A 20,512-nucleotide genomic window follows, 5' to 3' on the forward strand; every position below is an offset into this window, starting at 1 on the left:
ATTATGATTATTTGTCTTGCTGTTTTATATGTATTTACTAATATTTTATTATTATATTATACTATTATATTATATTATTATACTATTGTATTATATAACACAAGCTCTGTTTAATTTAGGAATAAATAGCCTTGTGTTAATTGGCCAGCTGCACCTAGTGCTTAATTAAGTAATTATATAACGCTGTTTATAATTCTCATTTGATAATCTACAATTTTACACGGACCATTTTACACTTGCAATTGCAAACCATATGACTCAAATAATATCTGAAACTCTCAAAAAATTCATAGAAAATCGATTTCAATCTGTAACAATTGATAATACCTAAAATCTTTACATAATTGACGGTAGTTTAGCGGTTTAGCACTCCGCTTTACTTCCGACGGTAGCGGGTTCAATTCCTCACACGGTACAAACATTTGTACTTATGAGTGTGATTGTTTGTATCGGTCTGGGTGTTTTCTATGTATATTATGTACTTAGAAAATATATATATCCAAGTATTTATATAATCTCTGCATGACTTAGGACGAAATACGTTGTAAGAATTGTCCAGAGGTATTATTATTATTAATTAAGGTCCGTTAGTGGCTGCACAAACCTCTTATCTCGTGTATACGGCATTTTGAATGAGGTTTTTTTTATATAATTGGAATGGCAAACAAGCTGAAGGACGATATAATGGTAATGATGGTAAGAGGTAATTGTCACCTATATATATAGGTACATGCACCACGGACATCATGTCATAATAGAACTTCATGAACCTACCTCTCGTGCGTTGAAATTCCGCAAGAACATCGTAAATGTTACATACTCTGTCACTCATAATTTCACTGCTTTATCTCACTATTCAACCGAAACAATTCTTGCAAAATAAGCTGGTTGGCAATTAGGCAAGTCAGAGATACACCATGTACCCAAAAATACATTTTTATAAGATCCAAAAAATATGGATAACGATATAGTGCACTCAAATCTGTTTTCATGACGTAAAAAAGTAATAAACGTTACTGACTCATTCATTCGTTCTATCTTGTGCATGCGATAGAACCGTGCACTACTACTGATACGTTGATTGACTACATGTCTAAAACCCTAGTTCCCATAATACAAGCATAAAAATAGATGAATGCTAAAAATAACTTTAATATTTAAAAAACACAATTAACAACAAATAGATTTTATTATAAAATAGAATATATAAGTGGTTACCAAGAGACACGATTGACTAATTCACTTAACTTCCTAAGAACAATTTTCGCGTATGAAGCATTGTCATAAGGATTGTTTGTTATTGAAAATAATTCGGAAGCACAACTTCAAAAGACGAGCTTTAATCAAGTAGGTATTGTATTTGATTTTGTCTTTGCATACTTATAGGTTTTGTTCTGATTTTATTTTTAACATCATTATTATATGTTACGATATTATTTATGTGACATTATCCACCATTAAAATTATTTAAACATGTGAATGTCTAAGGAGCTGAAGCCAACCGGCGGGTAGTTAGGTAAATGTAACTCGCTAAGGGTCACTCTGATCCTGTCTTGTCTACTGTACAATCGCCAATATAAGGTTAACAATAAACATTACAATACAAGTATAATATACCAAATTTCGTGTATTATCTAAATTATAAAAGGACTCTTCTAAGATTTTACCATGGTATAAAATAATGAGGTATTTTTACTCTCCCATTTATTATAAAATAAATGGATAGAATAAAGAGATTCGATAATAAAAAAAGAAGATACGTATGGTCAATCCTTACCTCTACAAATAAGAAAAGTTTGAATTATGTATGTAGTATGTTTCACGTAGAGCGTCATTTATAGTATACAGGTTAATTTTTGTGACTCCATTACCATCAGAAAAAAAAAAACAGAAGACTTGTTGAGTGCCGAATTTTTAAACGTGACACATATTAAAATAAGGAAAATCTATTTTAAAAACTACAAGTACAGGAAATAAAGAGGTATCATCTGTAGTAGTAGATGTATGTAGACATCTTCCTAAACTATGATAAAATAAAAACCAAAAACGTCAAATTCTTTTTTCCATCCCATACATGTTTTTATGTAAATATTTTTATTAGTTATTCACTTTATTTTAAAAACGAGTAAGTGCAATTTTTCATGTAATTTTAATGATAAACAAGCTGACTGCCCCCTTATAGTAAACGGTAACCGTCGCCAGTACACATGGTACAAAAAAATAGACATCATGTGACACCCGTAGTACTAATCATGCGTTGCCACTCCCGAGCACTAAGATGACGATGATGATGAAGCTATTTATACTAATTTATTATAAATTTAAATATAAAACTTTCAAGAGATTTAAAAATATTGGCAAAAGTAAAAACCTCTTTGCTTCTCTGTACATTGTATTCTTTCAGTAGCTACTTGTTATGATATATCTACACTTTAATAATGTTAGCATACATCATTATGCGTGTTGTCCGGCGAGCCATTGCTAACATGCCGCCAGCGGAACAAACATCATAAGAAAATTGTTACTACCAACCTACCGACCTCCTATTTTGAGGAATACTAATAAGATCCTCGTATGACGACGGAGTGTATTTTCTTTATGTAGATCATACATAAATTGACAAATATTCGAAGACATGTAGGTGGATTCGCAAATAAGTTCTGTAACACGATATGGAAATCATTTTCAACTTCATTACATTTTACAGTTAAATCGTTTAACTTTGGTTACTTAAATATACGGTAATCATAATAATATCCACAAAGGTTTTCCTTTAAATAATTAGGTACGCGCCTAATTAGACAAAACAGTTATATCCTATTGCAAAAAAATATCTAATAACATAATTAAATTGATAAATATACTGCTAAAATATTTTACATGTCGGGGGTTCCATTCTACGCACGATGCAAACATTTGTAGTCATGAGTATTGATCTAGGTGTTTTCTATGTATATTATGTATGTAATTACAAAAAAATATATATTATTGATATCATATGTATGTCTAGTGTCCATAACACAAGCTATACTTAACTTTAAATTGTATGGCGCTCTGAGAGTTATCCTGAGTTATTATTATAGATACGTATATGTATACATGTAATGCTTCAAATGCGTCACGCTGACATGGCAATGAATCACATAGCACAGTCTGTTTACCAAAACTATCGTGTCAACGCTATGATGCTAACTAATAAGATTTAATCGAGATGCCAATTTTTGTCCTCTGTGACCTGATGAAAGCACTGTCGGGACGTCAATCATACCTACCCATTATCAACATTTGCTAGATTTTTTATTAAGCGGGAGTAAGATCAATGCCGTTAAAAATAAAAACTATTTCTTAGTATCATTATCCGATTTTTTATCTATTAAAACCCGAAAAATATATTCAGAATTGACTATATCGTATCTACCATTATTGGCGACGAATTATGACCTATAATAAATATTTTAAACTGTAGAGTGATGCAGCCATCACTTTTTTTGATCGCATTTAATCCAAATCCAATTTATGTCATTAAATGCGATAAAAAAAATTAAATATCTATTTAGATTATTGATTTAGTAGGCTCACTCCATGTCACGTTGGATTTAAATATATGTAGATACCCAACAAAATGTGAGTTAGCATCTCAAGTGTTGCGATCACCACAACATTGACAGTTGCTAAGCCTCTGATTACTCCATCAGAATATAGGAATAAAAATCGTGTCGGTATAATAATAGCACAGATAACATAAATAATTGTAATCTTAAATACATACATATCATACATAGAAAACACCCAGACCGATACAAACAATCATACTCATGAATACAAATGTTGTACCGTGCGAGGAATCGAACCCGCGATCAATGAACGTAAAGCGGAGTGCTAAACCGCTAGACCACCGAGGCCGTATATATTTTTATTACTGCTTTAGTCGTAAATGTACATTATTGTAAATAATATCCGAGTACGGAATGTTTAATTGCCAATTACGTACATCGTAATTAATTCAATATAATCTATTTACATTCGTGCCCTGCGGCGACATTAGATGTTTTTAATGAGTGTAACATAAATTAATCAGCGTATACTTGTCTTTGTGATAATTAGATATAATGACGTCCTCTGACGTAGATATAACGGCTACACAACGTTGCCTCGCTTGCAAGCAACCGGGTTCTATTCGCAATCTCACTAATTATTAGATATTATTCATTATTAGCTGTATGTTACATAAAAATAGACAGTATTAACAAAAAAAATTGAGATTTTGATATCGAGTCTGAATTGTTTGATAAATATTTAAAGTACAAAGAGCGTTTGTAGTATTATTATAGTAGTAAAAGGTTATATTATGCAAGTATATTTTTATAAATTTTGCACGGATCATTCAGAGTTACAACATCAGCTTAGGATATAAACTTTAACTCTGGATGTTCTGGTAAATCGTTTCGTCACATATTTCATACCCACACCATCCACCTACACCACTAATTCCAGCAATCAGCTCCATAATAAATTAACGCCATTACTAAATTATTCGCAGTTTCTAGATTAATCTAGAAGTCGGGGCGCAGTCCAACGCGGCCGCTCTTACATTATTACAGCATTCATTAGAGTTCGCTAATTACTCCTTGCTTTAATGAATAAGCTCTAATGAACCACTTTCTGTTAATTAAAGGCGGCAGGGGACGGGTATGCGCGGGGCCGCGGGGCGGAGGAGGAACTTTTCTCCGGGCTCTGATTGCAAATGTGAATTTGTGTAACTCTGAGTGGAAAGAGTGTTTCTACTGAAAAGGGGTAATGAGGCGGTCGAGTGAGGCCGAATTAGTTGCAACTGCGCGACACTGTATAAATTATGTTTATCGTTTAATTGCGATACTAATATAATAAACTTGTCATTAAAATCAATTAAGTTTAGTGTAATGACAGAGTAAAAATACAGAGAGCTCGTCACGTCACTTCAACATAATACCACTTATTTAAATCCCGGATACCGTTCGAGGCGTGTAACTAAACTAAATCTCTATTCGAAGTCGCCTTTATTACAAATTAGAACTACCTAGTTGCCCTACATGGTTTCGCAGGCTGTTCAGAACTTTGTGTAAATTAATGTTTATTTTGGGGTGAAGGGAATTATTAGTAACGTGGACTAATAACCGCATTGCTAGCAATTTTAGTCCTGGAAACCATCATTATAAATTCATGGTGAATTTACCACGATGGGCTAACTGACCTGATCTCAAGCTCAACTTATCATCCTCCACTGGTGCTTCGCCAGCGTAAAGCAGCGCAGGCGGCATTCATAAAAAAATATTATCATATGTAATTATGTAAACTTAATGTCATATAGTTACCTATGTCTTTTATCAGCCTACAACCGATACTAACGGCTTTTTATAGTCTACATCAGTGCATGCAGCTTTTGAAATGTATTTTTCAAACAGTGAAAGAATTTCCTATCCTAATCCTATCACTAATGCAGAGGCTACGGAGTTCACTTTACTCAACCCACCAACCAACCAAACCGGCTCTTCTTTTTATACTTAATGTTAGTATTGATACATACTAGTAATAAAAAAATCATGATAGTAATAAAAAAATTATATGTATGCGCTTTAATAACATTAGCAAAATTTAAATGCATAGATAAGCGTCTAAAATTCATATAACAATGCATTGACTTTATTCTCTTTCTGTTATGCTTCATATTTTTCACACTTTCGTATTTCGTTATGGTCGCCTGCGTTGCTTGATATAGGTAATACGAAGCCAGCTTGATGGAGATTATAGCAGCAAAATCGGTCAAAAATGTGTATTAGAAATAAATGTCGTAGAATTCTAAACTGGACTATTCTAACTGACGTAGAATTAAAAACAAATTTTCCGATTTTAGAATTCTAATTCGGGAGGCCGAAGCCTCTGTGGTCTAGTGGTTTAGCACACAGCCTTACTTTCGACATACAGGGTTCGATTTCTCGCACGGCACGATCATTTGTATTCATGATGATTCATTCTGGGTGTCTTCTATATATCTCAAATATTTACAAAAAAATATCTACGTTTGATATCAGTTGTCTATTACCCATAACACAAGCTCTGCTTAGCTTTAGACTAGATGACACTGTGTGATTGTCCTGAGATATTATTATTACTACTTTCATTTAAATTTTTTATAAATTTCCAAAACATTCAACATTCGATGTCAGACAGAATCGAACCTAGTTCTCACCTTCTGTTAGAATAGACAACAATGCAACGATGTTTTTAATTAACCTTCGAATCCAAAAGCAGTATCATTTGAATATAGTTATTTGAAAGCAACAATTTAGGACGTGTTATGAAAATATTCGAGTTTCATTAGCGAAATGTAACGCGAATATTCAATAAGCGTGAAACTGAAGGATAATAAGGATTGACAAATGAACCAGTGTGCGTATAAAAGCGTGTGTTCGGTCAGGTACATCATAGTAAATCGTACTTTATCAAACCAACATGTTCACTTATTTTGCGGTAAGTCTTTTTCCTACAATAAATCATATATCTGAGCATCATAATTATTACATCATTATTGTGTTAAATTATAATTTAAACGTGTAATTTATAGACACATGTATATTTACAATACAGAAAAAATATCTGGATAATAGAATTAAAACTATTACTACACAAACTATTACTACTAAAACTATATATATATTCTGCTTAGGTATTATAATTTTTTATTATACTATAGTTGATTAAACCTGATCACTAAGTGTTTAAACTACTTAAGTATTTTGATGTCATATATAGTACATATTTTGTCCCCTATTCCTTTGTAAAATATTTTAAAACTCCTAAGAACGAAAATCTTAATATTTTTTATAACTTGTTACTTGCCCCTGTGAAAATTCTTAGTAATGGCAACACATGTCATCTACCACTGGCGCAGCAATATAAGTATATTTTGTGATAAACGTAGGGAAAATTATCAATTTCAAAGAAAAATAGTTTTTTAGAAACAGAAGCAACAAACGTGATCTTCAGCTCGTTTGGTGTTTCTGTTTCTAAAAAAAATATTTTTATAATCGACTAGTTTTACAATTCATCCAATATCAAACTAAGCAGAGCTTGTATGATGCTACTAAACAGCTCATACAAAGAACTATATAATTCGTTCTTGTAAATACACACATGTTATTAGACATGGTGAATTTATTTAAGAAATAATTTATGTTATATTTATGCAGTTTGACGAAAAGTTACCCCGTAGTTTAGTTTGTTAACTGTGATGCACCGCTTACGTACTAATTTCTCAGTTTGCCTTATGGTTGTCTGGTAGAGAACGCCCATTGGTGTTGTACAATATGTTATGTACAATATATATTGTATTTGTGCCTTAATTTAATTAAGTTACAGTGTTTAACTTCTGTTTCTAGATTGCCTGCGTGTTCGGAGTGGCGGCCGCGGTACCTCCGTTGGCCATATCTCCATTACAAGTCGGCGTTGGCGTCAGCTCCGTGGTTAGTATCATACTATAGATACCTTATTATATTCATGACTTTGTTGTTTAAATAAATATGACTATATACCTATGCACTGATGTCAATTGACACGACAAAAAAAACTAAGCACAATTAGTGTTCAATTTCAATAGTATATACATAGGTACTATCGATTACTTATTGAAAGTGTTGTTTGAAATTAATGAAATATTTTTTGTTTCTACCTCATGCATACATTTTCTACCAGTTCTGTATAGTGTAGGTATTTACTAGATACTATTAGTACAGTATTATCTTTGTTTTGTCTATTCCACCTTAATCAATTAGTCGATCAAAAACCAGCTCTAAAATAATTTCGTAATTCTACTGTATTATGGTACGTTATGTGTTGAGTTGTGATGATTGTATTTAATATATTAAAGTAATATTTAATATGTTCCAGAACATTCCCCGTTACGGCTTTAATTACGCAGTCAACGATCCTTTAACAGGAGACAATAAAGCACAAACGGAACTCCGAGACGGTGATGTAGTCAAGGGCTCATACTCAGTCGCCGAACCTGACGGCACCATCCGAGTCGTCGACTACGCAGCCGATGCCGTTTCCGGATTCAACGCTGTTGTCAAGCGGCTAGGACCGGCCGTCCACCCACAGCCGATACTCGCGCCAGTCGCTAAACAAATCGTTGCACCCATCGCTCCCATCGCACCTATCGCCTCTATTGCACCAATCGCCCCTCTTGGACCCATCGCAGCTCCAATCGCGGCCCCAATATTAACCGCAGGTCCTATAGGCCTCGGAGGACTAGGCGCATGGGGCAGCCTCGGATTAGGAGGTCTTGGAGATCTCGGCCTAGGCGCGTGGAAGCACTAAAGTGTGATTGTAACGGTTATTGCGATTCTTATGGACGATATGAGCCTATTCTTTTTTTCACGTTTGCAACTTTTAGTTCATGAGTGAAAACTCGAATAGTGTATATAATGCTGTGTAAGCCAAGTGATGTGGGAATCTGTGTAAATAAATATATTGTACGAATACAAATATACTATTTTTTTTTAAATATAAATATGATTCTTTACTATAAAAGTATACCTACTATATTTCTACGCATTTCATAGAACTTCAATAGAACAATTTGAAAGTTTATATATGCTAGCGAACATTGCATAAACGGTTCTCTGCTCATTATTACATTACCAATTACCTTGTAGTTTTTACTTTCGGTTTGGTGAGTTTTAACTTGTTAATTAAGTCATTATCAGATAATTATCATAGTTGTATACATACATCATGAATATATTTTCCAATAGTACGTAATGGAAATGATTTGCATCATCTAATGGAAATTGTTGATCATTTAATAGCGATAGAATGATATTCTGATTCTGTTTTCTACATTTATACTGGAATACATATATATAATTTGAGTACCTTACTTTTTCACAGAAGAAAGTCGTGGTAGTCTCCTAAAATAAAACAATAAAATATTGAAGTAGCTTAAATATTAGAATAGGATTATTAATAAAATTCTGAATATATCAATTTACTACACATTTATTTCATATTTCATAAATATATTTAATATTAACACATTCATACTAATAAATGCACGTTATATTTGAGCAGCACAATATCCCACTCATGCATAAGGGCACCCACACCAAAACTACAATATTAGCAATATTTACATAAATATATATTATAGATTTTTACTAATATAACAGGACAATAAAGAATTTGGAACGTTGAATGCTTGTTACGTGAGCTTACGCAGGGCACCCTCTCCGAAGAGCCAGAGGCATAGACGGTCCACCAAGTAAGCGAATACCATATCGGCTATCAAAATTTGTACTAATATAACCCGGAACTGAAACAAATTATTATACATTAACACAGGACTCTCTTACTATAAAGAAAATTTATATAATTTTTAATTATATGACAATAGTGGCAAACAAATATCTTATTATCAAAAGGTTCATAAAATTCGTTCTAATACCAATTTTTGTACCATACACATAAACAACAAATAATTAATAATGGACAAGAAAATCATTTAAGAAGTTCAATGAGATTCAATATAAATTATTGTTCACTGTTCACCAAGTAAGATGCTTGATTTCCATTCCAAGTCATATCATTTGAAGGAAATTGTACAACTTAGTTATGTTAGATTGCCCATAGTGGCCCATACGTACACGAGTGTAAGAAAAGGAAAGGTCGTAATAAAAGGCTACATAATAAACCGACTAGTGTAGAGATAGGTCGATGATAATAAGAATTCAAAGACATCCACTCGTGCTTCAAAATTGATAAAATGTTTTCACTTTATATATATGTACAAGGTTCATGCAGATAAATATTTGCATGTATTTTTTTATAAAACTTATATAACTTAAACTTATTTGTATTACTTTTGATAAATAACTTTGTGTACTCACATCAGGTGGAAAATAAACAATTTCGAACATATTAGTCAGTTCGGGCAATAATCCGGCAGCGAGAGCAAGCACCGTGCCTCCAGATATCACGATGCTGTACAATAGAGGTTTGTTGTCGCGAAGACCCTCCATAAATGGCTCGCCCTGTAACAAATAAAATGTCCATACAATAATCTTAATAAACAATCTATTGAGTGCAGATGCAATATGCAAGTATTATGGACTGCTAAAGTAAAATAAACCTATTCCGTAACTAGCTTTAACTAGCTTTTGCTCGCGTTAATTTATAGCCTTAGGGGTGGAATTTATCAAAAACCCTTTCTTAGGGGATGCCTACGTCACAGTAGCTTTATGCATGCAAAGTGTCAACCCGATCGGTTTAAAATTGACAAAGTTTGTTACAAACTTTCATCCCCTATTTTATCCCCTTGGGGGTAGAATTAATCAAAATCCTTTCTTAGAGGATGCCTACGTCATAACATCTACCTGCATGCTAAATTTCAGCCCGATCCGTCCAGTGGTTTGGGCTGTGCGTTGATAGATCACTATGTCAGTCACCTTTGAGTTATACAGATAGATAGCCGAGCCCGCGGTTTCGCCTGAGAGATATTTATAGCCAATGTGTTATTCTAATGTACAAGGTTTATTATCTCATTTGTAAGTCGTATTAAGGTTGAAGAGAAAGACAGTGAAATAATTCCGGAATGCCAACTTATAAGGGGTGTCAGATGTTTATTTATACATAGTTATGATTTAATATTAAATGGCCCGTCAGCTTATTTGCTTTTCCTATGTAAAATAAATTACATAAAATAGTGAAACAGCCACTCAGTGAAACATGGATACATACCCTATAGTTTATTGCAAATGTAGATATTTGTAGCGCCATCGAAATAATGTAAACTGTACTATTTAATAGGTCGGGTGCAAACTCTCGCTCCTCATCTTCTGCTAGATCCATATCTAATTTCGGCTTTGTATCTCTGTAAAGAAATTAATTAAATATTGTAAAAATCATTATGAATATACTGTTGCATATATAATGTTATTTAAATTTATAAATAAATACATTACCGACAAATACAAAGTTATCTCCTTGGATAAGTCTGTCTCGCCTATTTCAGCTGCCAAGCAGTAGTATGCATAATATAATATACAAACACTCAGATCAATACAAACACTCGTGAATACATATGCTTGCAAGGCTCGATAAATACATAGATATATTTTATAAATATATAATATAATATACTATAGAAAAAACCCAGACCGATACAAACAATCAACCACATGAATATAAATGTTTATACCGTGAGGTATCGCACTCGCCACAATCGTAATTAAAGCGGTGAGCTAAACCATTAGACCACCGAAGACGTCGATGTCTGATGTCTGTAGTTTTCATGTATTCCTTAACAAAGTGTTCTTCCAAAATGTCGACAATAGTTATATATGTTAACATCAGTTTTGCTATGCGGACGATGTCTAAATATAAAATGTCAACAATGAACGAGACATGGGTTACCATTTTCTATTCCCGGGTCTTATGGTGGCTAACTTAGTAGTGCAATAGTAAAGTTATAGCAAAACAAAACTATGCTTACCTGTTCGGGGATCGAGCAGTAGCTTCATGCACCAAATAAACCAGACAGAGGAAGTGAACCATAAACTGAGTAAGAACAGTCATGATGGTATACACGTTGAAGATGTTTGGCAATGGTCTCTGTTTGGACAACTGTTTCAGCGGCTGAAAATCATTATTCATATATAAAACAACTATATTACATTACATTTCTTAGTCTATAACTGTTATACCAGATGCAGCGATTCGCCACACTAGGATACAACGTGGTAGGACGCGTACCTATCAACTAGGCAACTAATAGTAATATTTTTATATACACATTTGTATTGTGCAGGAATCGATCCCGCAATCATTACAAGTAAGGCGGAATGTAAAACAGTAACCAATCAGGTCGTCGAATATTTAATTACCTTTGATCTCGATATAAACAAGAAACACGACGCGAGCAGCAAACTTTGAAGCGTGGCTTGCGTATCACTAAACTTGATTCCATCGAGATACAAGACTGATTGACTGTACGCTAGGATGAGAGCGTTTAGAGCCAAAATCTTAAACATTTGCAGCGTCGTCACGAGAGTGCAACGACCTTGTTTGATTATGTGGCAGACTGAGGAAAAAATAATATAAAAATTAGAAATTTATCAAATTTGTATCTTCAGCATTTCATTCTTCAAGAAATGTAAATGAGATTCTATTTTGTCTGTTACAGCATTATTTCATAATAAAGAATTGTCATTAATTAAACTATAAAAATGAAAATCTATGGCTTTTAAATTTAGTATCAAATACTTTTAAAATATTTGAAATTCAAGATGTATTTACAATTATAAAAAAAACTCACTGCATAGAATACTGGACAATCGACTAGTGAACGGCGCCGCAACACTAGCGTCTCCTAACCTAACTAATTGGGGCTGGTCTTCCTCTTCTAGTTTCTTCATAGCTCTGCGAATTCTAGCAGTAGCTTCAGCACGAGCCTCGGCGCGAGGGTCTCGAGGTCCTGGAGGACGGCGGGGTGCCTCTATTTCAGGAATGTGCTCCTCTTTAGGTTTCTCGCGGGAACGCTCTGGAGCATTTGCCAATATGGCCACGCCTACCTGTAAATTGAAATATATGTATCAATATGTGCTTGTCTACAAAAGCACATCCACTTTATAAGAATATGGTTAAGATGGTTTATATGTGGCATCAAAATTAGTAGCAATATTGTAAGACTTCTGGAAAGGGTCCTGGATCACATCTAAACTCGTGAGTATCAGACAGAGCAGCAAACGAATGCTCGTGAGTAGCAAACGAATTGCTCATATTTAAATTTCATTCCTATAGTGTGACATTTTAATCTAAATTTATATATTTATCTTAACTTAATATTTATGTAAGTAGTTTATATATGTGTTATATATTATAAACTACTTACATACATATTAAGTTAAGATTATAAGTTCATGTAAGTGTATCCAATTAAAGTGTTATTATAATTATATTTTACTTACTATCGTATTTTCCTTCATCGTTATATTCTTGTTATTTTTTACTATGTTACGCATATAACCTACCTAAAAGATCGATAATTAAACATCCTTAGGTAAATGACCTAAGGATGTCTTAAAAGATTGCGATTAGCAAAACGGCCTTATTATGTTATACATGTGTAACTTAATATATTATGTAAATCTTTCATTTACTGTATATTGCAAATAAAGTATATTCTATGTTATGCATTTATCTTAATAATATTATAAACGCGAAACTTTGTAAGTAAGGATGTTTATTACTGTTTCACGCAAGAACTACTGAATGGATTTTGATAAAACTTTGCAGTATAGCTATTACTGCAAAGTTTTATCAAAATCCATATGCATCATACCATTCATATGCATCAGAAAACCTATAATATATTTCTTATTCAAATTTGACGTGGGTGAAACCTCGGGCATAGCTAGTATATAATACATTGTACATTGAGATTTTTGCAGGTATTCTCATAATCGGTAACTAGCGTTTTTAATGGTAATAGATAATATATGTATACAAATATACTTACATCTGCATGTTTCAATGCGCCTACGTCATTGGTACCGTCACCGCACATTAATGTGACATATCCAAGTGACTTCAATGTTACAATTACAAACTCTTTCTGCTTAGGCGCAAATCTAGCAAAAACTTTTATATGAGGCATCAACTGTATCAAAAACTTGTGATGATGCTCATTAAGGAATGTAAGGCCTTCACCCGTTATACAGAGATCAAACTTCGAAGTTAACTGTTTACTTGTTTTAAAAGGCTCCACTGGGAGACTCATTTCCTCGTCTATACTCTTCCAACTCCATTGCCTATTGTCTTCTGTTAATATTAAAACTTCGGTTTTTTGGGTGAACTTCAACTCTTTGGCAACATGACACGCTGTCAATGGATTATCTCCAGTTATCATAACAACGGAATGAGACGCATGAATTATTTCACTTATTGCCTTTTTAGAATCACTCTTTAAAGGACACGATATAATTACGAATCCAACAAATGTCAAATCAGACTCAATATCTTCTCTGGACAATTCCCTAAGCTCTTGAGAACTTAATTTTCCTAAATTTCTATAACCCAGAGCTAAAACTCTAGCGCCTCGTCTCGACAATGTCAAATAAACATGGTCATAATGACTAGGAACTTCTTTCAGCATACTCTTGATAGTTTCAGGCGCACCTTTAACACTACTAATATAATGTGTCTCCATAAAACCCCTCTCATTAATTTGGTAACCAGCAATTACAGACATTCTTTTAAGAGCACTTGAAAAATGATTTCTATGTACAATTTTCAGACCAGGTGACTTCCCTCTCTTTGGCACCACTGCATCTCCTTTAGTTAAGTTCCATTCAGCTGCCTTTAGTGTAGCTTTTTCTAAAGGATCGCCTACAACACCATCCTCCAGTTGTACGAGGGAGTGACATGTTGCAAGTACTTGTATTGTTTCTATTGGAGCATCAGATAGTGGTATAACAGTAGCAATTGTATGATCACCTATACCAGCTACACCTTCTACTACTAAATTATCGCTTGTCAATGTTCCGGTTTTATCAAAACAACAAATTTCTACTTTGCCTGCAAAGGGTATTCGAAAAGGTTCTGTACAGAATACCGCCAGCTTCGACAATGACAGCAATGATGTGTTCACTGCTAACGATAATTCTATAGGTAGTTCAGGAGGAACCACTGATGTCAAAATTAAAGTGCATTCTAAAAACAATTTGTATCTGTTTCTCTCTGGGTCCTCACAACCTTTAATCCATACATAAGCAGCTGCTGCAATTGCAAAGATCAATAAAAATAGAATAAAACCAAATGTTTCAATATTATTAGCTGTTACTCTTTTAACACCAAATAGAATTGTTCTTAGTAATTTGCCCTGAGATGTATTAAATCCATTACGGATAACATAACCTATACACCCATTATCAGGGGCCTTTAGACTAGATGTAATTTTACTTGGAGATGAGTGTTGGACAATTTTTGTTCCACCAAAGAGCATATGCAGTTTTCCATCTCCTTCCGGATCTAGATTTTGTTTCAGACTTTTTACATTTTCTAAGGATTCCTTCATTTGTGGCACACTCTCACCAGTTAACATAGATTCATCAACAATACAAGATCCTCTTAAAAGCACGATGTCGCAAGGAACTAGATTTTCATTTAAAGATCTCGTCACAGACACTATGTCGCCTGGTACAAGCTGATCACTCATTATCTGACGCCATCTTCTATTCCTATATACACTAATATTATAGGGCTTATTACCCATTTTACGAATCTCAGCCATATTTCTAAGCTGCTGCTGGACTAAAGTGCATTCAAACATGACAAGCATCACCAGAGTAAATATTGAGTAATACCAATATCTATCAAGGCACCATAGAGCAACACAAAATACTTGGAATACAAAAAACGGTGCTGTTGCTCTTTCTTTAAATAATTCCATAAATTCTGGTACTACCTAAAAAAAATTTGATATTACAATTTCTGCATTATTAAGATAACAATAGACACAAGTGATTACTACAAACAAACACTAACTCACAAAACTTAGAAATTTAATGCTTGAGTTTCATAAAATACAGGTAATGTAGCCTTTAATTTTTTTAATTACTCATAGCTATTTATTGATAATGATTTGTCATTAAATTGAATTATGAATTATTTACGATTGTGAAGCAATTTTGTGTATATTCTATTCAACATATATTTTAAGAATAATATTAGTCAGTAAGATTAGCATAACTCATCTTATATTATTTATTAAATTTAAAATATATAAAATTGATATAATAGTTTTTATAAATACATACCATGATCATTTCATTCTTCCCAAACTCCTTCTCAGCAATTTCTACACTTTCATCATCTGTATAACCTTTGGACTCCATGTACTCCTCATATGATTTGTTAGTAGGAAACTCAACTGTGTGAAAAGTTTTTTTATCCCAATCGTAAATATATTTGCTTTTTTGAAAAATGAACCACAGATCTGGATTAGTGTTTCCTTTTTTGGTCGACTAAAAAAATAAATAAATATTATCATTTCAAAAGTATTCTTAAGTTTTATTATAATTTAAGACACTATGACATCAGGGCAGTGACTGAAACAATATGGAGAAGAAAAGTATAGGTATTGAAATATTTATAAACAAGAACAAAATTAACTTATCTATTAAAATAATGGTAATAAATAAAATTAATAAAAAATATATGATGTTAAAGTATAAAAGTTAAGTGCATACTATATCTATGTGTGTATAATATATGTAACATTTCAGCATAATTCCATATAGTTGTGAGAAGGCATTGAGACAAGTCACACATTGTTAGTTAAGAGGACTAGTGATCTCATTGGTATTTTTCTGGTAGACCACTATGCCATCCACGCTGGAAAGCAACATGGTTAATTACTGAAATTATATGCTAACAAATCTGATGTCATCCTCATCCTCCTGTGGTGACCTGCCTATGCATAATATACAATCTAACACATGCATGTGTGTTAGACATCATTTTAATGTACTAATATCCATATTTGTTAAGCAGATAACTTTAATCTTTCTTATATATGTGGTAACAATAAATTTAATATTGTTAATATAGTTTGCCACTCTCTAAGGAATATGAAACAACAAAAAATTAAACTATTATAATATAATTTTTTGATACTTTGTTAACTCAATCTCTAGTTATAATTACCTCTGTATGATGAAGTTTAACAATTTCTGAAAAGCCATTGTTTAATGTTGGAACAACTTTCACTATTTGAGCCTTGCTTGGATCTTTTACCTATAATTATGAAGTATTACATTAAAAAATTATAAATCACCAGATGTGACATGGATATTACAGACATTAATACATTGTATAATTGAGGTACTAGACCTGTGTAAATTTATATAACTTATTCTTGACTGATATTGATGAGTTAAATATTAATAGAAGCAAAACAGTCTTTAAAATCATTGGAATTAATATTTGGCCCAATATTTTTCATTATCATAACCTTAGGTTTATTCAGGTACATAGGTTTGATTATTCATTTTATTGATTAAATTTGCCAAATAACATAAACTAGAATTGTAAAAATAATATCTCCACGTTTATAAGCTGACTAAATTATAGTTTTCGCCGTCAGACGATATTTATATACTGGTAGTCGCATTTCAATAAAATTATTAATCTATATGTATAACATAAACACTACAATACTAATATATTTTATTTTTACTATTAGATAAATGTCTTACCGCCGAACAGGATAAGAAACATTGAACGTGAACACTCCAATAACAGCAAAGGCAAATCAGAATTTGTACAACCGCCACAATTGCCACCGTGACGAAACCAGCTTCGAAATTATCCTCGAAACCGTAAACTACGATCCATGAATAGAATATAGCAGGGTAAATTAATAAAAAAGGAAGTATAGTCCCTTGTAAGATGGTAGCTACCGGCTTAAAAAGTTGTGTATATTGAACTAAATCGTCCAAAGACGACTGCATTTTATTTGATACCATGATACAATTAAAATATGCTATACTAATCACGATACAACAATTTGTAGGTCATACAACCTAAATGTTCTTAAACAATATACATTTTCACAGAAGAAATTGCTTTTGAATTTAATATAATTTGATTAGCATTTATTCTATACAAGTATAAAGAAATTAAAGAGTTGGACACAGTTAGGACACATCAGACATCACATTCTCAAAATTTGACTTTGACATTTGACAAGAAGAAGTGACACAAACGGGCATGTGATTGATCAACGGTAACGTCTCGGTAACCAATAACCATAGAACAAGTAATAAGTATACGGAGTATTAAAATTTCAGTAAGTCGTGATACAATCTTGAGTGTTTGAAACGCTATTATACCTATGTTTTCAAAACATTTTGTCATGGTACATAGTAGAGATGCTAAGGCAATACGAAAGAGTAAATATAAGTATACGACAGTAATGAGTATCGCGCTTGTAAGCATTTCTGTTTCTCTGTATAATTTATGGTAATGGTGTTGATAATTTATGTATGTAACCTAAATTATGACTTAAGCGAATAAAATATTTTTTTTTTCTAACATAACGTTTTATTTACAACATTGTAATAACTTACAACTACTACTTATTAAGAAGTTGTTAATATATTAGTCGCATTATTTAAATAGCAGCACCCATCCTTGTTAATGAATAATCTCCTTCTGGTTGAGGGTGGTGTACTCTATGGATCAGATACATATATTGTAAGATTTAAAAAGGTAGTGGTATCCAAAGCAATAAATCTGAACAAAAAATATAATATTGTTACATTTCATTTATTTGCTTGTGACTGTATGGACAAAGTTTCCCCTGCCTCTCTTAAAATATAAACAGAACCAAAATTAAAAAAAAAATAGTTCGTGACATTAGTCTCAAGTGAATGGCGCCAAAAATTATTTACTCTAATTACTTAGTTTTAACTAATATCTAAGTAGTTATTAGACAGTGAGTTTTTTCGAATTTTGTAATTGAAAGCAACTTTATTTCTTAATGAATTAGCTCTTCTAGAGCTAATTCAATTGTATTATAGACTGTTAAAATGGATTTAAATATTAAAAGACGTTCTACAAAGACTCCTACTACTGGTAGTCTCGTAGAAAACTATCCACATGATTTGCAGTTGTATAAAATTCCACCCATTGATAATATTTCTTTGCAAGAATTTGAAACATTGGCTTTGGAACGATTGAATTTATTGAGATGTCTAGCTACAGCAACTACTCTAAAAAATTTACGTCCGTACTCAAACGAGTGGAGGGAACATATTTTAACAGAGTTGCGGAATAAAGGCTTGAAATATTATGCAAAATTATGTGAAAAATCGGGTTGTGCCAGTACTGAAATGGATCTACAAGCCAGGCGTAAAGATCACATTGCTCATTTTATACTTAGATTAGCTTATTGTAGAACTGAAGAACTTCGACGATGGTTTATTACAAGAGAGCTGGAGCTCTTCAAAATGAGATTTACGATAATGAATACTGAGTCAGTAGACACATTCTTTAAGTTGAATAACTTATGTTACACTAACATTTCTGATGAAGAGAAAAATGATATAATACACTATTTGAGAGATTCAACACCATATCACAATGTGGATAATATGAAATTTTATAAAGTAAAATTTTATGAAGTTTTAGATTTAGTAAAACTAAGAAAAGTTTATCTCCATGCAGGTTATGCATACATTCCTCATAAAGATTTTGTATCTGTGCTTTCGGCACAGTTTAGAATACATTTGAAACAGAGCTTAGCTATTGCCTGCCATCATCTTGGTGAGATAGAACAAGATGAAAGACTTGTGAGCTTATTGAAATGCTTGCATCAGACATACACTGGCAATGACTATAGCAATCCTAAAGCTATTGTACCAATTGAAATATTAGATACTTTGTCCGTTAAATCATTCCCATTGTGTATGAGGCAACTACATGAACAGTTGCGCGTGGCTCATCATTTGAAACATGGAGGAAGACTTCAGTATGGTCTATTTTTGAAAGGTATAGGTGTTACTCTTGAAGATTCTCTTAGATTTTGGAGAGAAGAGTTCACAAAGATAATGGAACTTGATAAATTTGATAAACAATATGCTTACAATGTCCGATATAATTATGGTAAAGAAGGGAGTAAAAAAGACTATTCTCCGTTTAGTTGTTTAAAAATTATAAATAATACTGTGGGGCCCCAGGATTGTCATGGATGCCCCTATAAACATTGTGATGTTGGCAGTTTGAAAAATAAGTTACAAGGATATGGATTTAATTCACAAAGTAAGTAGTGTGATATTAGTATAATTATGTTAATAATAATTCTAGACAATGGACAATTCACACAATACCATCTAGTCCCAAGTTAAGCAGAGCTTGTGCTATGGATTTTAAAAAACTAATATTCATATTTAAATGCTTGTTTTTTTATAAATATTTACATAATACACAGGTATTATCCAGACTAATATAAACAATCATACTCATGATCAAATATTTGCACTGTGAGAGGAATTGAACCTGCAACATCATTATCAGTAGTTAAGCAGTGTGCTAAAATGCTAGAAAACAGACCCTCAATAGAAATTTGGCACTCATTTCATAACTAATTATTTTAATTTTTTGTTTTAGCTATCCAAAATATAGTTGACACTACCAAAAGAGGTCATTTCCAAGTGGCTTGCAGTAAGTACTTTGATGCAGTTCACAATATTGACTTGGGCATAGGAATTAATCACCCCAATCAATATTATGAAGAAAGTCAAAAACTTCTTAAAGGTGAATTCAAGATTGAACCTAAGAAAGAAAATAACACTATTACTCAGGAGCCTCTTAACAATATGGATGAAATGGATCTGGATGAAATAGTTGAAGGATAATAATATAAGAATAATTATCACATACAAATATTTTTTAAAGCATACTGAAAGAGCAAATA

The 20,512-nt window shown here is 32.6% G+C and overlaps 3 protein-coding genes across 3 annotated transcripts; 2 read left to right on the forward strand and 1 right to left on the reverse strand.

The window, feature by feature from the left end:
- The first annotated feature begins 6,489 nt into the window (after positions 1-6,489).
- LOC131852653 (larval cuticle protein A3A-like) lies at positions 6,490-8,445 on the forward strand. Its single transcript, XM_059203354.1, has 3 exons — positions 6,490-6,507; positions 7,416-7,499; positions 7,924-8,445. Exons 1-3 carry the CDS (start codon positions 6,490-6,492, stop codon positions 8,353-8,355), a joined length of 534 nt encoding a protein of 177 aa, XP_059059337.1. The 3' UTR covers positions 8,356-8,445.
- Positions 8,446-9,034: 589 nt separating this feature from the next.
- LOC131852626 (endoplasmic reticulum transmembrane helix translocase) lies at positions 9,035-17,721 on the reverse strand. Its single transcript, XM_059203318.1, has 10 exons — positions 17,292-17,721; positions 16,741-16,830; positions 15,852-16,058; positions 13,553-15,499; positions 12,350-12,605; positions 11,919-12,115; positions 11,528-11,670; positions 10,774-10,906; positions 9,924-10,067; positions 9,035-9,349 (listed from the first exon to the last, which is right to left on the reverse strand). Exons 1-10 carry the CDS (start codon positions 17,559-17,561, stop codon positions 9,239-9,241), a joined length of 3,498 nt encoding a protein of 1,165 aa, XP_059059301.1. The 5' UTR covers positions 17,562-17,721; the 3' UTR covers positions 9,035-9,238.
- A 724-nt stretch (positions 17,722-18,445) lies between these two features.
- Positions 18,446-20,502, forward strand: LOC131852670 (DNA primase large subunit). The gene is made up of 2 exons (XM_059203383.1): positions 18,446-19,857; positions 20,206-20,502. The coding sequence occupies exons 1-2, from the start codon at positions 18,627-18,629 to the stop codon at positions 20,451-20,453; spliced, it is 1,479 nt and encodes a 492-aa protein (XP_059059366.1). The 5' UTR covers positions 18,446-18,626; the 3' UTR covers positions 20,454-20,502.
- Positions 20,503-20,512: the final 10 nt, after the last annotated feature.

This window comes from Achroia grisella, unplaced genomic scaffold (genome assembly GCF_030625045.1).
Source record: "Achroia grisella isolate CSIRO2021 unplaced genomic scaffold, CSIRO_AGI_Agris_v1 utg856, whole genome shotgun sequence".
Taxonomy (NCBI): Eukaryota; Metazoa; Arthropoda; class Insecta; order Lepidoptera; family Pyralidae; genus Achroia; species Achroia grisella.